At 38.7% G+C, this 20897-nt stretch overlaps 1 protein-coding gene across 1 annotated transcript in view; it reads right to left on the bottom strand.

The window, feature by feature from the left end:
- Positions 1-276: 276 nt before the first annotated feature.
- PSMD1 (proteasome 26S subunit, non-ATPase 1) overlaps positions 277-20897 on the bottom strand; it is an 83010-nt gene continuing 62389 nt past the window's right edge. Inside the window, exons 19-25 of the mRNA XM_037524208.2 lie at positions 13412-13514; positions 11194-11363; positions 9386-9478; positions 6984-7070; positions 5696-5842; positions 1912-2067; positions 277-500 (exon numbers count right to left, since the gene is read on the bottom strand). Of these exons, the coding sequence (XP_037380105.2) occupies positions 1921-2067; positions 5696-5842; positions 6984-7070; positions 9386-9478; positions 11194-11363; positions 13412-13514 (747 nt within the window). The 3' untranslated portion in view covers positions 277-500; positions 1912-1920. The remainder of the gene's footprint in view (positions 501-1911; positions 2068-5695; positions 5843-6983; positions 7071-9385; positions 9479-11193; positions 11364-13411; positions 13515-20897) is intronic.

Below are 20897 nucleotides of genomic sequence, written 5' to 3'. Positions count from 1 at the left end.
CACATCAAAAAAAAAAAAAAAAAAAAAAAAAACCAACAAAAAACACACAGGGAATTCTTGGAAAGATGAGCAAGACTTGATATTCTTTTTCTTATTTTGGTCATTCTATTTCAAATAATCTATAAAAGCATTTATATTTTTCATCAACACGAAACTCATGCAAACTCATCTTAGCAACCAGGCAGCCAGCTCTCTGGGCTTCAGCATTTCGTCGTGGTGGAAAGGGTATTATATCCATTTACTTAAAATCTAGGCTGAAAAGAAAACAAACAAAAATTTCTTGTCCATCTGGAGATTTTAACATTTATTTGAAAACCAAGTTCTGTGAAAGAGCACACTAATAGTCACTTGTCTTTTGTTCAACCAAAGGCTTGCAGACAAGGCTCTCCAGGTCAGCGCAGTGGTGATGATACATGCGGTGAATAGCAAATCTCGGCATGAGTTTCCTCACCGGCAATTCCAACATGAGCCGGAACAATCTTCAGAAGAGAAACAAGATCCTGGGAAGAGGTGGGGATGGGGCAGAAGCGAGGGTCATTCTGTATTTTAAAAACTTTTTTTTCCACACTATTTGCAAGTCTAAAACTAGCCCCTAACTCTGCTAACACTGTCCTAATATGCCAGACTGTGCCAAGATACACTCCTGTTGAATATTTTATCCTTTTGAAAACTAGTAAGAATCCAATTTCCAACTATAAAATTCCAAGTCATCTTGTCGCTAACGGCCTTCAAACACTAACCGAGGGGTTTTCCATAAGGTGCCATGAAAGGCTGCAGGGGCTAACGTGAGTCTGGCTCAGTTCTCCGTAGAGACTGAGTGCTCTCGGTACTGACGCTGCCGTCGGCCAGCAGCTGTTTTACAAAAGCAAGTTTAGACAGTGGGCGTTACTATGAATTTCCCTCTTGCTAAAGTTCAAATTAATTGTCTCATGGATGAAGATATTTTTCTTACTAACTGTAGGTTTCTGCCCTAATTCTTATGTGATTTCTGTAAAAGCTTTCACCAACTGCTAAGTCTGTGTCTAACTCTCATGGTGCTAAATGTACAACTTTACATCTAAATGTATTTTTTTCTTGTCATAAATAATACTGTTCTTAATCACATTTGTCTGAAATGTATTAATACTAGCATGAAATTAGAGAACCTTGACTATAGCATTTGTAGCATCTACAAATATGTGATGACCACTAAAATCGTGGGGTAAAAAGAACAATTTTCTGAAATCAAATTAGTCTCTTGCATCCCAAGCACTCCCCCACCTTGTTACAACAGTGGAAAAATCATCATCTTTTTCAACTGCACAAAGCTTTGTGTTCTAGTCTAATTGACCCCAAAGTGAGCACTGTTTTTAAACACACTAGTTGCTTCATAGCTTCATTAAATAAATGAATGTTAAGACTTACAGTACTAACAGTATTGTCAAAGGAAAGAGAGACAGAATTCGTGAAAAGCCTTGAATTGTGCTACTATACGCTACGGACTGATCAGTGCTGTCCCCAAATTATAACTGATTCACAACCAGGAGCTCAACTCTGTCACTGAACAAACTGTCAGTTAAGCTGACTGTTTTGAGCTTGAGGGGGGTAGTAACAGCTTTTTCGATGAGAGAAGCAATGGATAGATTTACGTTCTGGAGCAAGCTCCCTACCTCCGCGCAGACCCACATAGTTTGCAGACACTTTGAATAGCACTGGTAGAATACTAGAGGGTAGAGAGTCAAAGAAAGAAAAAGGACTTGGTGGCTACAGATGCAGGATGTGGTTAAAAAAGGGGGGAGTTTTCATATTATTTAGGTAAATAGGGATTAAGCATATAAAGAAGGGGAAAGGTGAGACAGTGTCCCTGGACAAAACATTTGCAAAGTACTGGCGAGAGATTTCCCTTGACATACAATTCTGTTTCATACACACCTCTGCCTCTTAATCATCAATGTACTCAAATGGTTCTGGGGGTTCTGGCTCTTGTTCTTCCTCCTCAATTTTTGGGCCATGAGCTGCCACAGGTTCCACCAGCTCTTCTGTGTCTTCACTGGTATCCTTCAGAATGATGATGCCGCCAATGGAGAGCTGTAACACAGAGCAAGCAGTGCAGACACACGAGCTCTACTCACTTGCAGACTGTGCCCTCACTTAGGGGGCATGCCTGTCCGGGGTAGTGTAGACGGCCTCAATGATTGGAAAAGGAAAAAGTAGGACAGAACTACCCTTCGCCAGACGATAGCTGGAAACCTGGGCATTTGTGCCTGTGTGCATGTGTACTCACTGTACTGGCGACACCCATACTATCAACTGTGAGAAGGGACAAGTAAAAGTTTCCCGATCTACCCCATCAGGTTAGCCTGAGACCCGAAAGAGGGAAGCAATGTGGTGTGTATTATAAAGGATAACTATAACAAATGCCATCCAGTGGCTCTGGATGGCAGAACCTGAGGTACTATTCTAACTGGATAATGTAGCTCAATTAAGAACAGTATTTTCAGGGAGACTGTGACTCAGATATGATATTCTAGTGCCTTCTACTCAGTGTGAGCCTGGTCCAGGAACATCATTAGGACCTGGGGGCTTGTTAAGAAATACAGAGATTGGCCCTACCCTAGATCTACAGAACCTGCATTTTAACAAGAGCCAGAGAGATTTGTAAGCGTGTTAAAGTTTGAGAAGCACACTTCACTGTGAGGGAACCATCATTTTGGACATAAAAGATAACCTACAAATAAAAAACTAATTTTTCTTTATTAATTTTATAATGACAGAAAGAATAACAAATATCATAGATATCTGCAAGTTTTCCACCTCAATTTACAAATCCTTATAAGACAATGAAAAAATAGACGGGGGGAGGGGGGAGAGGGAAGTAGAGTAAAGGAGCAATTCTATTAAGCCTTCTCCCAAAAATATTCGCAGAAGGTAAATCCAAACACCAAACCATTCAGCTCTCTCTGGTGTGCTAATCTTATTCTATTTGCTTGCCTGTGTCAAAGGAAATGGAAAGCTGCTCTCTATAATTAAATCAGCCAACAGTGGCAGAGCACATCTGGAAAAAACATATTTCTACCAAAGCACATTACTGGGAAGGACGAGCAGCATGAGCACATTAGTCAAATGATTCACATATGTACAAGCATCTCTGCAGTTTAACCTAATCCGATTTTCACTCATCTGAACTCTGCCCTGCCATTCAAGAATGGTTAAACTACTCCCCGTCTCTCCACACACACCCATCCACACATATTAATCTATGACTTGTTCCCTTAAAATGTTTCTTTTTTCTTGAAGAGGAACCATTTTATGAACACAATCAGCCTTTACTACCAATATTCACCTCAAAACAATCAAGCATATGGCCACAGTTCTACTCCCTATGACCTAAAAGTTTACTCTAACCTCCCAAGGACCAAAGGAGATGAATTTTCCACGAAACAGAATGAAACACCCATTTTCACAAAATGACTTCCTTTATTTGGAAACATATGGCTCTAGGTTATAACTGTACTGTTTCAAGTATAACTGGAATGAAATAATCCAACAGTTAGATTGCAATCCTCTAATTAATGTATGCATGGCAAGAGCAATTTGTAGCTACGTGGTTGAGGTTTATTAAAGCCTTACAGCTTAGTGAGAGAGTGCAGTCTAAGGAGAGAGTCAGACACAGGACATTCTGTTCCCTGAGGCTGATGACAACTGCAACACAGGCAACAGACGCTTCCTATTCCACGTTCTCAGACCTCATTTAAGATGGACAGGAGGAGGGGGGGAGGGGAATTCTTGCCTTTTCCAAATGCACTGCCTGGGGAAGGATTTGATGGCCCTAAGGGTGTGTGAGTAAAGTCAGGGAACCTCTCCCTTCACTCCACACAGTCTCTCTTTTTACAGTTGAGACATAATTCACATAACCAAAAATCAACCCCTTTCAAGTATACAAATCAGTGGTTTTTAGCATATTCACAAAGCTACATAATCACCTCCACCATCTAGTTCAAGATCACACTCATCAGGGTAAAAGAAATGACTACCACCATTAACAGTCACTCTCCTCTTCCCCCTACTCGCCATCCCTGGCAACCAGTGCCGTAATCTCTGTCTCTATGGATTTATCTATTCTGACCACTTCGTGAATGTATATAGCCTCTGCATAAATATATAGCCTTCTTTCACTTAACAATGCACTCAAGGTCCACACACATTGCAGCATATATCAGTACATCATTTCTTTTTATGGCTAAATAATATTCCATTTTATCACATTTTGTTTATCCATTCATTAGCCCATGAATATCTGAGCTGTTTCTATTTTGGGGCTATTACGAATAATGCTGCTATGAACAATAATGTTTAAGGAATTTGCGTGAAGTTTTCATGTTTTTGGGTATACACACCTAGGAATGGAATTGCTGGATCACATGATAAGTCTACATTTAACTTTTTGGGGAACTGCCAAACATTTCCAAGGCTCCAACAGTTTACATTCCTATCAGCCTTACATGAAGGTTCCAATTTCTCCACATACTTGCCCGTCTCTGTTCCTGTCTCTTATTATAGCCATCCTGTTGGTACGACAGTCTCCCCTTGTGCTTTTATTTTCCTTGCCTAGTGACTAATGATGTTGAACATCTTTTCATGTTCTGATGATTTGTATATTTTCTTTGGAGAAATGTCTAATCAAATCCTTGCCCATTTGAAAAAAAGGCGGTCTTTTTACTGTTGAGTTGTAAGCGTTCTTTATATATTGTGGGTAATACAGTTTCTTATCAGATATGGGATTTGAAAATACTTTCTACTATTGTGTGGGTTGTATTTTCACTTTGTTGATAGTGGCTTTGTGGCAAAGAAAGTTTTTAATTTGACTATCTTTTTCTGTTGTTACTTATATCTTAGGTGTATATATACACACAAGAAAGCACTGCGTAAAACACTGCCTCATTCAAGGTCATGAAGATACACATGTAGGTTTTCTCATTAGGTAAGCCTAGAACGGCTCACCATTGTGGGTTGAGTTGCCTTCCATTTAAAATATCAGGGATGACTTTCCCGTTGATGAGAATGGGCTTGCTTTCCTATAAAAATCTAGAAATCTCATCTATGACATTTTAGACAGATCTAGGATCTGGATGCATTAAATGTGTCTACTGATGACTTTCTAGTTCTCTAGATGCAAAAACCTAAGAAATAAAGATATTATCATGCTCAAATTTCTGACCAGCATTTGTTTCTAACATGAAACATTCTGCCTGAGAATAAATTAAATGACATAAAGTTCCCTTTCTGACTGTAAAATTAAATGCGCTAAGTCCTTGTACATTAACTGTGTTCCCATGTTCATTCCTAGAATTAGGGATAATCCTTGTTTTATAGTGGAAGAAACTGAGGCAGAGAGAGGCTTATTACCTGACCCAAGATCACACAGTTTTTAAGTAGAGAATCAAGTTCAAACGCAGGATGTCTATTCCAGATTCTATGCTCCTAACCCCATGCAGTATTAGCAACTTCAAAGGTCTAGCCTGGGTAAATGAAGGATTTTGTGGAGGGTACACAAAGAAGAGTTCCCCCAAATCTATATGGAGTGGAAGGGAATGTTCTCTCTTTTGCTAAGAGATTTATCAGAACCAGAGAGCCTTTTCCAATGTTTTGGAGGTTTTTCTACTGTCCTACAGATTAACATCCCACTGGTATTAGCTAAGGGCCATAAGTAACTTACTGGTTTAAAAGGCTGGTATCTGCAGGTCTCTGGCATGGTGAGGACCTTAAGCTGGGCAGGCATAACTCGGGCAGGGTTATCCAGTAACTGGAAATTTGGCTCAGGTTCTTTTTTCTTCTCTTTTTCTTCCTTTTTCTCTGCCTCATCCTAGCGGGAAGAAAAACAAAACCAAAAACCAATAAAGATTTACTCCTGTTCGACACCACTGAATAATGTTTGTTAAAACTTTTTTCTTTTTTTTTTTAAAGATTGATTTATTTATTTGTGTGTTTATTTATTTATACAAGCACTGGGTACAGTCAGAAGCGGGGGAGGGTGAGAGAATTCACCAGAGCCAGAGCGGGGAGCAGAGCAGGCAGAAGGACCGAAGTACACTGCTGAGGGGAGCAGCGGGCGGCAGGAGAGGTCTGCGTGCCATGTGGGACCCTCCGCCGGTGGCCAGGGAACAACCGTGAATCAAACCAGTGCTGCAGAGGCCACGGGCAGCTTCGCAACCCAGTGCTCAACTGCTGCGCCACTGGGGAGGCTCTGTTACAACTTTTTAAATTTATTTTTGCATAGAAGAACTGGGGTGTAGGCCAGACAGGGATTGAGAGGATTCACCAGAGACAGGGTAAGGAGCAGAACAGGTGGATATAATGAAATACACTGCTGAGTGGAGCAGCAGGAGAGACAGGAGAGGTCTGTTGTGCCATGTGGGTCAGCTTCCTGGCCAGGGCTCGAACTCAGGCTGTAGTGGTGATAGCGCTAAGACTTAACCCCTAGGCCACCAGGAAGGCCCATGAATAATGTTTGATAAATTTACTGAGCAACTATTAGGTGCAAAAGATAGTTTGTAGTAGATATAATGGAAAGACAACTAAAATGATACCAGACTTGGAGGGAGAGGTCAATTCTGCTTGGAGGTCATGGTATTTAGCTTCACTTTAAAGGATGAGACAGTATTTTTTATTGGCAAAGATCAGAAAAAGAGGGTTATTCAAACAAATGATATTCTCCTTGTCTGAAAGAGCCTTCCTTTCTCCCATCATCATCTTATCTGCTGAAAATCCTCTGTCCTTCAAAACCCATTAGTTGTCATTTCTGCCCCCCAGGAACTCCAATTTGTACCCTCTATTCTTCCCATGAACAGATGTAATTCCTAAAGTTTCTTCCAAATAAAATAATATGTGTCTCTATGCTTAGAATAGGAAGCCAAGAGAAAGATTAATAATATTCAACAAAGGAAGAATATGGACGACAACAGAGGTACATATATCAACCCATGTGACCACTAAGTTATACCTACCACCTCCATTTTTTCCTCTTCTTTTTTTTCTTTTTCTTTTTCCTTCTTTTTAGCCTTGGCGGTAATAGATAACACAGCAGTAGAAACCTAGAGGAAGTGAAGAGGGCAAATCATTGCAATCCCTTTACTTACATATTAATGTACAAGCCTAAAGAGAATAATCCTAGAATATTCTGTTTTCTGGCAGTAAGTATCATAAAGAACAAAATTATCAGGAACTAAATGGGAAAAAGAAGAACAACATCTATTTACATAATTTACTACTATTGTTATCAGGTAAGTCTTTAATTCCTGGAAGCTTTGGTCCAAAATAACTGTTTTTTCAATCTGTAGCCTACCTTGGCTGTGGATTTGCTGTAACAAACTTTTGAATAGAGATCTCGGTGCTTCATCCTTTTTTACTTTATATTGAAAGCACTTTCCTCGAAACCTAGTCCTAAGAATATTCTCACTGGACTACGGTGAGAATTACCAGACAATGGTAACAGTGTGTGATTATCAGGGACTTATTCTTCTTTATAGGTAATCACTGAAATCAAAGGTGAAACAGGGATTTTGAAAGGTGTGGCAGTACTAATGTTGTTAATGTTGTTTATGTTATTAATGTTTATGTTATTAACGTCATTAATTTTATGTTAATCTTATTAATGTTGTTTCAGACCCATAAGGAGGGGTCTAAAAAATAGCTGATGAAACAAGATATTGCTGTCAAAAGATATTCAAGCACTACGCTTGTTATTGGAACCCAGCCGCCTCAGCAGTGGGAGCCAGCAGTAGTAGTGTTCTTTCACACAGCTGCTCCACCACAAGTATGTTGTGGCAGTTGTTCCTCACAGACCTTTTTTGTAACAGTGTGCTTTCTGGATCTGGAATGGATTAGTCAGGTGCGAGCTATGAGCTGATTGGTGCTAAATTGTCCAATCAGCCACAGGATTGAAAAATGGTCCAATCAGACCTGTGAGTGGGGCACCCTGAAAGAGGATATAAGCCAGGGTCAGAGGGAGCTGAGAGACAATGCCAGCCCCTGGACAGGCAGTTCCAGCCTCTGAGAAAGAAGAAGAAAGAAGGGGAAGACTCTCTTCCTGGCCTCCAAAGAAAAAAGGAAAGAAGGATCAAGTAGCCAAACTCCGAAGAGGGAAGAAAAGCCAAAGACTTCTGTCACAGACTGGGCCTCTGGTCCCGGTGTCTAAAGAGCTGTTTGTTGTTGGTATAGCCCAACTAACTCACAAAGAGCTGTTAACACTGGGTGTCTCTGACACTGCCTCTGAGGGACCCGTAGTGACCATCACCACTGGCCAGTGCTGTCCAGTATTCCTGGTGACCAGAGTGCTAGCTCACTGACACTATGTGGGTGAGATAGCTGCCACATGTGCATACAGTAAACTCTGTTTCCCCTGTTGGTAAAATAAACCCCATAGTGGTTGTTCCTGGAGCCTGAAGTCTTTTGCGATTATGTGCGTGGGTGAGAATCCACAGACAGCGACCTGTCCTCTTCTCGAGCACTGTCTTATGTTAGGCTATAGCTCATAGGCCCCTATGAGAGGGTGTTACTGCTACAGCACTTGGTTTGGTTTTTGGCCTTTTGGGCGGCTCTCTTGTCTCAGAGCCTGGGCAGGCTCTTTTATCTGGCCTCCTGTCCTCTTTGCCCTGTTTCACTCTCAAATTTGGTCAATTACATAATTAGCCCTACTTACACACAAAATTTACAGCAAATAATCAACAACTGGCTAATATGGAACATGATATTGAGAGAAAAAACCATTGTCCTAGGTGTAATAAAGAGTAATTTTACTGTGAGAACTTCAGGGCTATGTGTAGCTCTCTCTATAGTTGGTTTAACACCTATCAGTAGTGCCCTTAAAACACTGTTGGTAGGAGTGTAAGTTGGATATAGTCATTTCAAAAGGAAATTTGGAAAACACCTATGGAAATAATTATAATAAATGTGTACAAATGTAACAGTGAAAAATTAGAAATAACCACAAATGTATGTCAGGTAAAGAACTGGTGAAACAAATAATGGCATACACTCACATAAAAGGATGCTTTGTAGCTTTGGAAAAAATGAGACCCATACACATGGAAAGTTTTAAAGATAAACTGCTAAAGTGAAAACAATATGTGCAGAATAGTACGCAGAGAATGATTCTATTTGTGATATAAAATGCATTGATATGTGCCAAGAAAACATTTGGAGGGATTCAAAAATTGTGACTTTTGTGACATGGCATTTAGAAGACCAGGAGACAAAAAATATAATGTTAGAGTTTACCCTAAGAAGTATTACTTTATTTTTTAAAATATGCAATTCAAAACAAAAATATTTAAAACAAACACAAGTGAAACACTAAGCAGCTCCTGCATATAAATAAAAATACTGTTCAAAGCAACAAAGAACCTACCTTTTCCTTTTCTTTCTCCTTTGGTACTTCCAGAGGGGCAGGATATGCAAATGTGGATGGTTTACAGTTTGATTTATACTGAACCTTTGGCATCTGAAGAAATAAAAGAATATTCTCCCGCCATTAAAAAAAATAAAAATCAAGACTTTAAGTTTTCTATGCTCTGAACAAGCAAACAGATGGAAAAGAGATGCCAGATGTTTCAATCTGGGCTAGGCGTTCAGGGACAGTCCTGTTCAGTCATATCACCCTCCTTCCTTAAAGGCATCTATCTCCTTTAATTGAATTAGTGTTCAGGCGCTTTACAGAACTGCCTGCAGTTCTCTAAACATTGCTGAAATTCTGTGAATTTCAACAGGTGGATGCTGTATCATCTTTCCTGAGTCAGTGGGTTCAGTCCCACTCATGGTGAGAGCATCATACCAGCTGTTACCCACTTTGTACAGTGCTACTGAGTATTAGTCTGTACACCTAACCTCCACCTCCATTTTGGGTACCACACTAACAACCTATGTAAGTCTGAAAACAGCTTCTATAACCTATAATCATGGCTTACCAGAGTCTACACAAACCTGATGCAATAGCCAGCTTCAGGCTACTTAAAGCTTAAAGTTCTTTGATCTGAATTTTTCTTGATTTATTCAATTTGCCTTGTTAGAGAATTATAATAAAACTTCATATTTACTGAGACAAGGAATCTCATCTTTTCTACTCCTTTCATTGTAAGGATTGTAAGATTGTATGTCAGAGGAAAAAGTCTCCCAAATTTATACAGGATATTTAACCACAATGTTAAAGGTTAGGGATTAGGAAACCAAAAGATTCTTGTTCTGAGAGATAAAATAGCTCAATATTTATAAATGGGAATAGTTTTTACTACTGAAGCACTTAAATGGATAATTGGCAGTACAGCTATACTGAAAAACAAACGAACAAAAAGCCCAATTCAATCAAATACTCAATCTTTATCAGCCAGTTTTGGCCTAAAATTTTTCTACTCTGAAAATTTAAAAGAACATTTTAACAACAATGATGGCCAGATGTGAATTATTTAAAGGTCAAAAGGCCTCCAAGAGGATGTAAGAGGAGGAGGAATCAAGCCACTAGACTGAGAAAAAACAAGCACAAATCTTATTAAAAAGATGAAAAGGGCATATAGTAACAGGGAATGTGTCCACTTTAGTCTTTAGCTAAAGTGACTAGTTTCCTTCTGTCAGATTTTCTAGGATCCCCATTATTAGACTTGTTTCTTCCACTAGCCCAAAAGGACAGCCTCCTATGTTTTTTCCTTTAGCCATAATCTTTTTCTCCCATCAAATACTCTAATCTCACATAACTCGGAAACATGTCCCTATCTCAAACCCTCAATATGTATCAAAATTTAATTTAGGTCTTCTTTCTTTGCCCAGATCTTGCAATAGTATCTTAATGAATTCCCACTGATACCAGAGTATTTCTAAAATGTAAATATCATGTCATTTAGCTGCATGAAAACCTTTAATAGCTCCCAACCTTCAGTAGTAAAGAAGATTAACCTAGTAGTCTACAGAACCTTTTCATTTTCTGTATTTAACCCCTTCTCTCACCATCCCCCCTCAAATGACTTACTCTTAGTATGGAGACTTCATTTTCAAAACTTCCACTGACATATTCTATATCACCACAAGGTGAAGATTCAATTTAAAGGGGAAATACTTTATTAATGAGATTCCAACTCATCTTTAAAATTTTACAAAACCTAAATGAGTGGGTGGTAAATAGCATACGGTGAGGCGGATATACTTAGAAAACAGGTTTCACAAACATACCTTCAAATCCTTGTTAAGGCCAATGACACAGGTAGGGGTATAAGCCAATGACAGGAAATGTGAAAGAGGAAACCAGAACCAGAACTGGGTAAAGACAAGGACACCGACCACAGAAGGCATATGGGTGTGCCCAGTCCTGGACTGCAAGGAGATTGTGACATTATGGCCACCTATAGGAAGGAAAGAGAAACTGTAAACATGAATCCAGTAGGGCAACAATAAAGATTTCTAAGTATTGTACTAGGGAAGCATTTGGTGATTATTTAAGGGCACAGTTCATAAAAATCTAATATGGAATCACTGGGATTAGTTAGCTAGTGAGGTGTTCAGGATCTCCCAAATTGGAAGTGCTGTATTTTACCTGAAATCAAGGTAAATCTAGACTTTCAACCTATGCAGGCATTTTTCAAAAGCTAAGCCTGAAAGATATCAAAACTGCATGCTAAATATTTTACATTATGACTGGTTTTTAGTATGACAATAACAAGAAAAATTTTAGTATACATCATATTTGCAAGCAATAGAAAAGAGGCAAGAGGCAGATAATGTTTGCTTAGTTTCATTCTTTCTGCTTTACTCATGTTTGAATGCAGGAAACTCCAACACTAACTAGCCTTTTGACCTTGAACAAATCATTTTACATCCAAAAATTTTTTCTTCTTCCACATGCAAAATGAAGACTTAAATTTGAGCACTTCAGTGGGCCTCCCTGGTGGCACAGAGTTTGTTAAAGTCTCAGCACTATCAAGCTATCGCCAGCTACTGCAGCACGAGTCCAATCCCCAGCCAGGGAGCTGACCCACATGGCACAGCAGACCTCTCATGTCTCCCAGCTGCTCCCCTCAGCAGTGTATTTCAGTAGATCCGCCTGTTCTGCTCCCCACTCTGTCTTTGGTGAATCTTCTCACTCCCTTCACTTCTGGCCTGGACCCCAGTTCTTGTATGCATAAAAAATAATCTTAAAAAAAATTTGAGCATTTGAATTCAAGTACTACTAGTAACAAAAGAAAACTTTTAATCTCAAAAACTTGATTCAGCTGAAATTTTTTTGAGAAAGCAAAATATGTAGAAATAATCAAGTCAGAGATAATTTTATTTAACTTGACATTTGGGCTGTCAAGCGGGTGTGTGGCTTGGGAATCTCCTCTCTTGCCATCGTCCCCTAAGTTACCTCTTGAGGGAGTGCAAAAAAATACAATCTGAAAGTTACTGAACAAGAGCTAAGATCTAAGCATCAGTCAGACATCTGGATCTACTGGGTCCTTGGAAGGCAGAAATTCTAGGAAGCTATTAGGGGTAGCAAACTTTGATGCCTTTAGGAACCAGTCAGGTAAAAGAGTGAAAAAACTTGAAGCGTGAACAGTGGGAACTGAGGAAACTGTGAATTACATGTGCTATTTAAATGGACATTATTGGGGGTGCAGGTCCTGGGTCACTAGGGAATTATGGTTTTAAAAATACTGCTCAAATATGAATTTTGCCCCCAAATCTTGCAAGTTTTGCAAGCAGGCAAAATGAACATGTATTTGAGTCAGACTTGGCCCATGGCATGCTCATTTCCTCTGTCTTCTACTGGAGATGTCACCAATAACAACTGTTAAGGAATGTATCAAAGGAATCTGAGCACAGAACTAAGGTACTGCACGTATACCATTCTATCTTGGAAGGGCAGAGCATCTCCACTAAAATAAATCACAGAGTAATGGTGAAGAGTATGAATTTGGGAGCCAGAGGCTTAGTGAGCACTTGTTTGGCAAATATTCCATGTTTCTTAGTTTAGGATGATTTGGCTGCTAGAATGTGTCTAAAACCCAATTTTTCCAAGGTCAACTTGTTTAAAACTTATCTATACAAAGAAAATTTAAAAAAATGAAGCCAACATTCAATTTAACAAGTGAGGACCTGTTCTAACTGCTTTGCATGCATTTTTAATCCTCTCAACACTACATGGTAATCTCAAGACAAGGAAACAGAGAGGGGACAACGTCTCACGGTTATATAGTTAGTACTAAAAAAGACTGGGGGGCTAGGATTCAAATCCTGTAAGTCTATACTATTAACAACCCTACTAAGTTATCTCCATCAACTGCAGACTTTAAATTATCTCCATGAACAATTTGCCCAAACTCAGTTTCTACTATGCCATACAGTTAACATAGTTATTTCATTAGATTAGCTAAAATATATATATAAATCTGGAAGACTTAAAAACATTTACCTGCATCCAGTATGCCCTGGGCCAGAATCGCACCAAACTTGGCCATGACATCATCATGTTTATCATTGATAACTTTGGAATACAGCTGTCTGAACTGATTCACCTGAAGGAACAAGAAAAAGAAATATAGTCTAATTCTCTTCATATATTGTGTCATTTTAAAGCAGGAAACAGATTGCTCAAATGGTAATAAAGCAGCTCTGAATTTCACAACATTCAAAACCAGAGGGATATAGATCATATTTGAAGGCAGAATAGTCTAACGGTTGAAATCATAGGTGTTATGACTTTTCTGATGTGGGTATACCAGCTCTGCTTTCAATCCTCATTCCAGTGGATGATTCAGGCTCAAGGGAATGTTGAATGCGATTTCACATTGCACCACTGTTAGCAGGCTTCAACAGTTTAAGTGAACACGAAGGCCTACACTGCCCTGTGAATTACAGCTATTCTGCTTACCATCAACCTTACAGATTTAACAGGCACAGTCCTTCAATTCTACCTTAGAGTAAACTACCCTTCAACTGAAGCTGTGTGAGGTACATCCTGAATTAAATGTATTCATTTATACAGAAAGATTTTTATTATGCACACACATTAACTTTTTGAGGACATGTCAGAATAAATACTTTTATCAAAAGGAACACACCAAAATAGAAATGTGCTGACTCACTTAAGGCGGGGTTACTGGTATTTTTCCTTGTTTCTTCATTGTTTCCTGCATTTTTTCAAGTTAAGATATATTAACTTATAACTAAAAATATCCATTTTATATATATTGGATATATATAATAAATGCCCATTATATATACATATATATATTATATTCTTATCAGTACATTTGTGATTTTTTTAAAACTGGGTGACAATAAGGGAACTATTTTATGCTTCTTCTATGTCTTACACTTCTGTTTTCCCACCAGTGCTTTTCAAATGGTAGGCACCCAGGAATAAGTCTGCTTGTTCAAGAAGCACATGATCATGGAGCTTCCCAAATCTGCCAAAAGCAGAAAATATTCAATTTGAGTTTCCTAATATAATGACTTTCTCTTCATTACATATTCTTTCAGAATCTCCTCCTCGCGTCATCTGTTTTGGCCTGGGAGGCTACACTGTGATACAGTGCACAGTACATGGAACCAGACAACTGTGGTTTATAAATACCTCTGCACTAACAGCCTGTCTAGGCAAATTACTTAGCTTTTCTGGGTTTCAGTTTCTTCTACAGGGATTATAGCATCTTCAGTTACAAGGGTTACAGAAGGCTACATAATGTGTTAAAGGCATTTCATAGTTCAATAAACATGGGTGGTCTTACCATACAGGGGCAGAACCCTACCAGCCTCCTTGACTATCATCTCTGCAAACTAAACACTGCTAAGAAAATCATATTCCTCAAACATGGCTCTCATTGCTTATTTACAGCAGCTATTGCTGCCTGTGGGACATTCTTACTGTTTTCCCTGTGGCAGGGAAAACAATGAACTAACTCTGGCAGTACCTAGTACATGACCATTAGTATACTACTTACTTCTCTAGGTCTTACTAGGTTTAACCACAAAACCCAGCATGACTAACCATCACAAAATTCCCTCTTAGTTTTAAAATTTCTAAGGCTTGATGTTTAACTCTGGTTCAGCAGGTCAAATTCCTTTGATTCTGAACTTATTTTAGATGAACACTTACATTACCTTATATAGGGTGGGAATTTTATGCACCAGAGGTTCATAAAATATTTCATGAACTTATAAAAAGAAACACTGGACATAGCACTGTATGTACACAATAAGAAAGAATTTAAATATAAAATTGCACCCAAAACAATAATTTCACACTCAGTAGAACTGAAAGATGGGGAAAAAAAATCAACGCAACTGTGATGGGATTATCTTACCTATTAAGCAGCAGACTACTTAAAAAAGCTAGTTTTTGTTTACTACTTAATGTTCACTATGACTCTTTGCAAATAATGATTATTTTAGTAGGTTAGGATAGTATCTTTGGTTTGGAAGGCAACTGTGAGATCATCTTATCTACTCCTATTTTACAAATGTGAAAACTGAAATAAGATAGGTGAAATGACTGATCATAGCTAAGATCAGGATTTTCTAACTCAATTTCTTTGTTATAAACAGTGTGGTCCTCCTCACCTCCCTGCAGTAGAATTTGTAGGAGAAAATTGCATTCATTTCTCATTTTATATTATGATAAGTTCATAGAAAAATTAAATTTTAGGCAAATCCGTGATCCCTGCATTCTACTATACATGATTATCTAAAATCTATAGTCTCCAAAGCTAGCAGGTTTTTTTTTTTTTTTAAATCTAGGCCTATTTGTTATTTTATATATATATATATTTATTTTTAATAGAGGCATGTATTTTATTTATTTATTGGTTGGTTTGTTTATACATGCACTGGGTACAGTCAGAAGTGCGGAGGGTGAGAGAATTCACCAGAGCCAGAGCGGGGAGCAGAGCAGGCAGAAGGACCGAAGCACACTGCTGAGGGGAGCAGCGGGTGGCAGGAGAGTTCTGAGGGGAGCAGCGGGTGGCAGGAGAGTTCTGAGGGGAGCAGCGTAATGATATACATTATACTGCTGGAAAAAAGCAACAACAAAAACTCCTCACTCTTAGATGCTAGAGAGAAAAATAAAAGACCGGGGAAAAGGGAATAAAGTTCTCTGAAGTCATTTCTGTTGGTACGTATCACCTGAGTATTTGCCGTGTGGCCTTCCTATTTCATTTTCTTCTTCTGTCTTCCTGGTAATAGACATGTAGCTGCAGAGCAGGAATGTTTTGGAGTTTTCCCTCTCTCTTACTGTGACAGTACATCTGCTCTTACAAGTTCAACTATAGATTCATAATTCTTTTATATATATATTTTACATCATTGTTCATTTTTGTGTAATGTTTGATTTTTCCTCAGGTGTAATCCCCATAAAATTCCCAACACCAAGTCACCTGTGAACTGTCACCATATCTCTTGTGTTTTCCCTCCTATTTTGATCTATCTCCCTCCCTCTCCCCTGCTGCATGTCTCTGATTTATAGTTTGCCTGCTAGTTTTGCCTTTCTTTTTTTTTTTTCTCTTTCGCTATCCCTTGCTTGGTTTCCCTATATACTTTTTTTAAGTGAAAACATCTGATATTTTTCTTTTTCCTTCTGACTTATTTCACCAAGCATAATCCCTTCCAGTTCCATCCATGTTGCTGTGAATGGCAGAGTTTATCTTTTTTGATTGCTGAGTAGCATTCCACTGTGTATATATATCACGTCTTCTTGATCCAGTCATCTGGTTTTTTACATTTAGGTTTTTTTCCCCTATCTTGGCTATTGTAAATAACCTGGCAGTGAGGGCCTCCCGGGTGGAGCAGCGGTTGAACGCTGGGTTGCGAAGCTGCCTGCAGCCTCTGCAGCGCCAGTTCGATCCCCGACCGTCGGGCGAGGGTCCCACATGGTGTGCAGACCTCGCCTGCCGCCTGCTGCTCCCCTCAGCAACCTTCGTTGGCCTGCCTTTTCTGTCTCCCGCTTTGGCTCTGGTGAATTCTCTCACCCTCCCGCACTTCTGACTGTACCCAGTGCTTGTATAAATAAATAAATCTTTAAAAAAAAATAAACAAACAAAAAAACCTGACAATGAACATAGGAGTGCAGGTTTCCTTTTGAATTAATGATTTTTTATCCTTTGGATAGATTCCTAATAGTGGAATTGCTGAGTCACATGGTAGATCTATTTTCAGTAATTTTAGGGTCTTCCACATTGCTTTCCATAGTGGTTGGACCAGTTTGCATTCCCACCAGCAATGTAAAAGGGTTCCTTTTTCTCCACATGGTTGACAGTATTTGTTGTTAGTTTTTTTTAATGTGGGACATTCTAACTGGTGTGAGGTGATATTTCATTGTGGTTTTAATTTGCATTTCCCTGATTATCGGTCCCTTATCATTTGTATGGAGTGTAAATATTTTCTCCCAATCTGTAGGGTGTCTCTTTGTCTTGGTTACTGTCTTTTTTGCTCTACAGAAGCTTTTTAGTTTGATGTAGTCCCAGCTGTCTTTTCCTTCATTTTCTTTGCTTGGGGGATGAGTCTTTAAAGGTGTTTCTGAGATGTATGTCACGAAGTGTTTTGCCTATGTTTTCTTCTATATATTGTATGGTTTCACGTCTTACATTCAGGCCTTTTATCCATTTTGAGTTGGTTTTTGTGTATGGTATGAGTTAGTAGTCCACTTTCATTCTTTTGCATGCAGCAGTTCAGTATTCCCAGCACTATTTATTGAAGAGATTGTTCTTGTTCCTAGGGCATAGTCTTTGCTCCTTTGTCATAGATTAGTTGTCCATATATGTGTAGCTTTATGTCTGGGTTTCCAATTTAAATTCTATTGATCTGCATGTGTTTTTGTTCCAGCACCATACTGTTTTTATCATTATGGCTTTATAGTACAGTTTGACGCCTGGGAGTTTAATACCTCCATTCTTCCTTTTTCTAGTCAGGAAAGCTTTGGCTATTCGAGGTTTTTTCTTTCTTTTTTTTTTTTTGTGGTTCCATATGAATTTCATCAATACGTGTTCTATTTCTTTGAAGAATGCTACTGAGATTTTTAATGGAATTGCACTGAATCTGTAAATTGCTTTTGGTAGATCGGCCACTTTGACAATATTAATTCTGCCAATCCATGAGTATGGAATGTCTTTACATTTCTTTGTATCTTCTATTTTTTTTTTAAAGATTTATTTATTTAGGCATACAAGAGCTAGGGTACAGGCCAGAGGTGTGTGTAGGCGGGTGTGGGGGGTGAGAGAATTCACCAGAGACAGAGTGGGGAACAGAACAGGCAGATTGACTGAAGTACACTGCTGAGGGGAGCAGCGGGCGAGGCAGGAGAGGTCTGCCGCGCCATGTGGGTTGCTCCCTGGCCAGCCGGGGATTGAACTCGTGCTGCAGTAGCCGTGGACAGCTTCACAAGTTGCGTCTTAACCCCTTGCGCTACCAAGGAGGCCGCCTCTATTTCTTTTATCTATGTTCATAGTCCTCTTTGTATAAGTCTTTCACCTCCTTTGTAAGGTTTAGTCTTAAGCATTTATTATTTTTTTTTTGTATAATTGTGAATGGAATAGTTTTCTGAACTTTTCTTCTTCAGATAGATTATTTGCATGTAAGAAGGCTATTTTTTGTGTGTTGATTTTATAGCCTGCTACTTTAGTTAACTGGTTTATAGTTTAAATTAGTTTTTCTGTAGAGTTTTTAGGGTTCTCTCTATATATTATTATATCCTCCATGATTAGTGATAGTTTTACTTCTTTCCCTATTTGGATTCCATGTAGGTCTTTCTCTTGCCTAACTGCTCTAGCTAGGACTTCCAGTATATACTGAAAAGCAGTGGTGAGGGTGGATATCCTTGTCTTGTTCCAGATTTTAAAGGGAAGGCTTTTAGTTTCTCAATATTAAGAATGATATTTGTTGTAGGTTTGTCATACATGGCTTTTATTAAGTTGAGATATGTTCCTTCTATTCCAAGGATTTCAAGGACCTTCACCATAAATGGATGTTGGTCTTTATCAAATGCATTCTCAACAAATGATCACATGGTTTTTCTTTTTGTTGATGTGGTGAATTGCATTAATTGATTTTCAGATGTTGAACCATCCTTGGCATATACCATTTATCAGTATATTTCCAATGGAACGTAGAGGCAACAGCCCATGATCAGACTAAGATTTCTGAAGCAGCAAAATGATTGAATAATCACACTGAATGGGACAACAGCTTGAACTCCCATTGGGTCAAGTTCTGTAGTCAAATGAGTCCTTAAACAAACCTCCTTTAGTTTTCAGACTTTCTGGATTTTGGATTTGTACATAAAGAATGATGGATGGGGTCTCCCTGGTGGCACAAGGTGTTAAGCACCACACTATGAAGCAATTGCAGCCTCTGCAGCACAAGTTCGACCCCCGGCCAGCCAGGGAGAAACCCACATGGTGAAGCAGACCTCTCCTGTCTCGTCCACTGCTCCCCTCAGCCATGTACTTTGGTTGATCTGCCTGTTCTGTTCCCCACTCTGTCTCTGGTGAATCCTCTCATCCCCCGCATCTCTGGCCTGTTCCCCAGCTCTTGTATGCATAAATAAATAAATCTTTAAAAAAAAAAAAAAAAAGAATGATGGATGTATGTAATTTATTTGTGGCTAGTTCTAAATTTCTCTGTAGTCCTGACACCTCCCCTCGCCCCAGCCTCTTATTTCCAAACGATGTGCTTCTTCTCAAACTCAACACGCCTAAAATGAAAATTAGCTTTATTTTTCTTTTAAAAATGTCCGATCAATTATCAAGACACACTGATGCTTTTAGTTCTCTTCTCAATTTTATTATTTTGCTCATGGTAGTGGTTTGCAGCTCTTTCTTTCTATGACCAGTGACACTATTAGCGTCCAAGTCCCTATCTTACGGCATCAGATGGTAATATAAAGCATTATTTATTAATGTGCTATGGTATAAAATATCACTTAATAATATAAAACATCATGCTCATAAAAGTTCACACATTTCTCTATGGAAATATTTTTAGGTTATCATGATGGCTCAACAAAAACCTAATTTATCCAAATTGTGATTTTAGAACTGCGATAACTCATCAAGCTTGGTCAAATATGCTTCTATCTCCAAAAAGGGTATCTGTTAGTGGTGAGAGAAATTTCCTTGTTGCAGGCCTTAGGCCAGATCATAAAAAGTATGGGGAAAGACCAGATCCTGTTCTTATACTGCCATATTTTCATCTGATTCTACAGATGATACTTATATACATGTTCAAATAATTAAAGGGGTGGATTTCATTTAACCAAAAAAACGAAACTAGATCCCCTTCATAAAGAGCAGAGTGGTGTTCTTGAGAAACATTATTGTAATTAAGTTGTTCTGAACCTCTGGTCTAAGGGCTTTCTAAATTAGGTTTCTAATGACCCAGGAGTATACATATTCCAAGTTCCATGCTTGTGAGAGTAAGTGAGCAAGAAACTGGCAGAAGCAAAGCAAAGATGTACTGGAATTACTTAAACTAAGACCACACCATGTAGATTGTTAAGCATTCTGTAAAGGATATGCTGTACATCAACATCAAATAAAAACATTTCCTTTGGAAATTTCTATTGTGAATCTCACAAAATATTTAAGAAATATTCCTTTGAGGAATGTTTATAACCTTGATGAAATGAATACCAGCACTGTTTTTGAGGCACTTCTACTTTATTTCAAGGACTAGTTTGTAGCCTTGTTCCTAGGGCTCTGCAGCCTTGAGCCTTTCTTTTCAAGCATGTTTACAGCTTTCCCTTTCCAGAAAAATGTCCAGGTCATCCAAAAGAATATCAATGTTGTCTTCTTGGATTATTGGAAAGGAAAAATAATATAAACTATAGTCCACAAAGCTATCTTTCACAGGCTTCATAGCAGAAAACAATGAACGAGAATTAAACTTCAAGAATTCATGAGTTGAGT

This window comes from Talpa occidentalis, unplaced genomic scaffold (genome assembly GCF_014898055.3).
Source record: "Talpa occidentalis isolate TD23 unplaced genomic scaffold, MPIMG_talOcc4v2.1 talOcc4.3, whole genome shotgun sequence".
In the NCBI taxonomy this organism is placed as follows: domain Eukaryota; kingdom Metazoa; phylum Chordata; class Mammalia; order Eulipotyphla; family Talpidae; genus Talpa; species Talpa occidentalis.
Note: the sequence above shows the minus strand (reverse complement) of the source record. Positions and strands in the feature narration are given on the sequence as shown.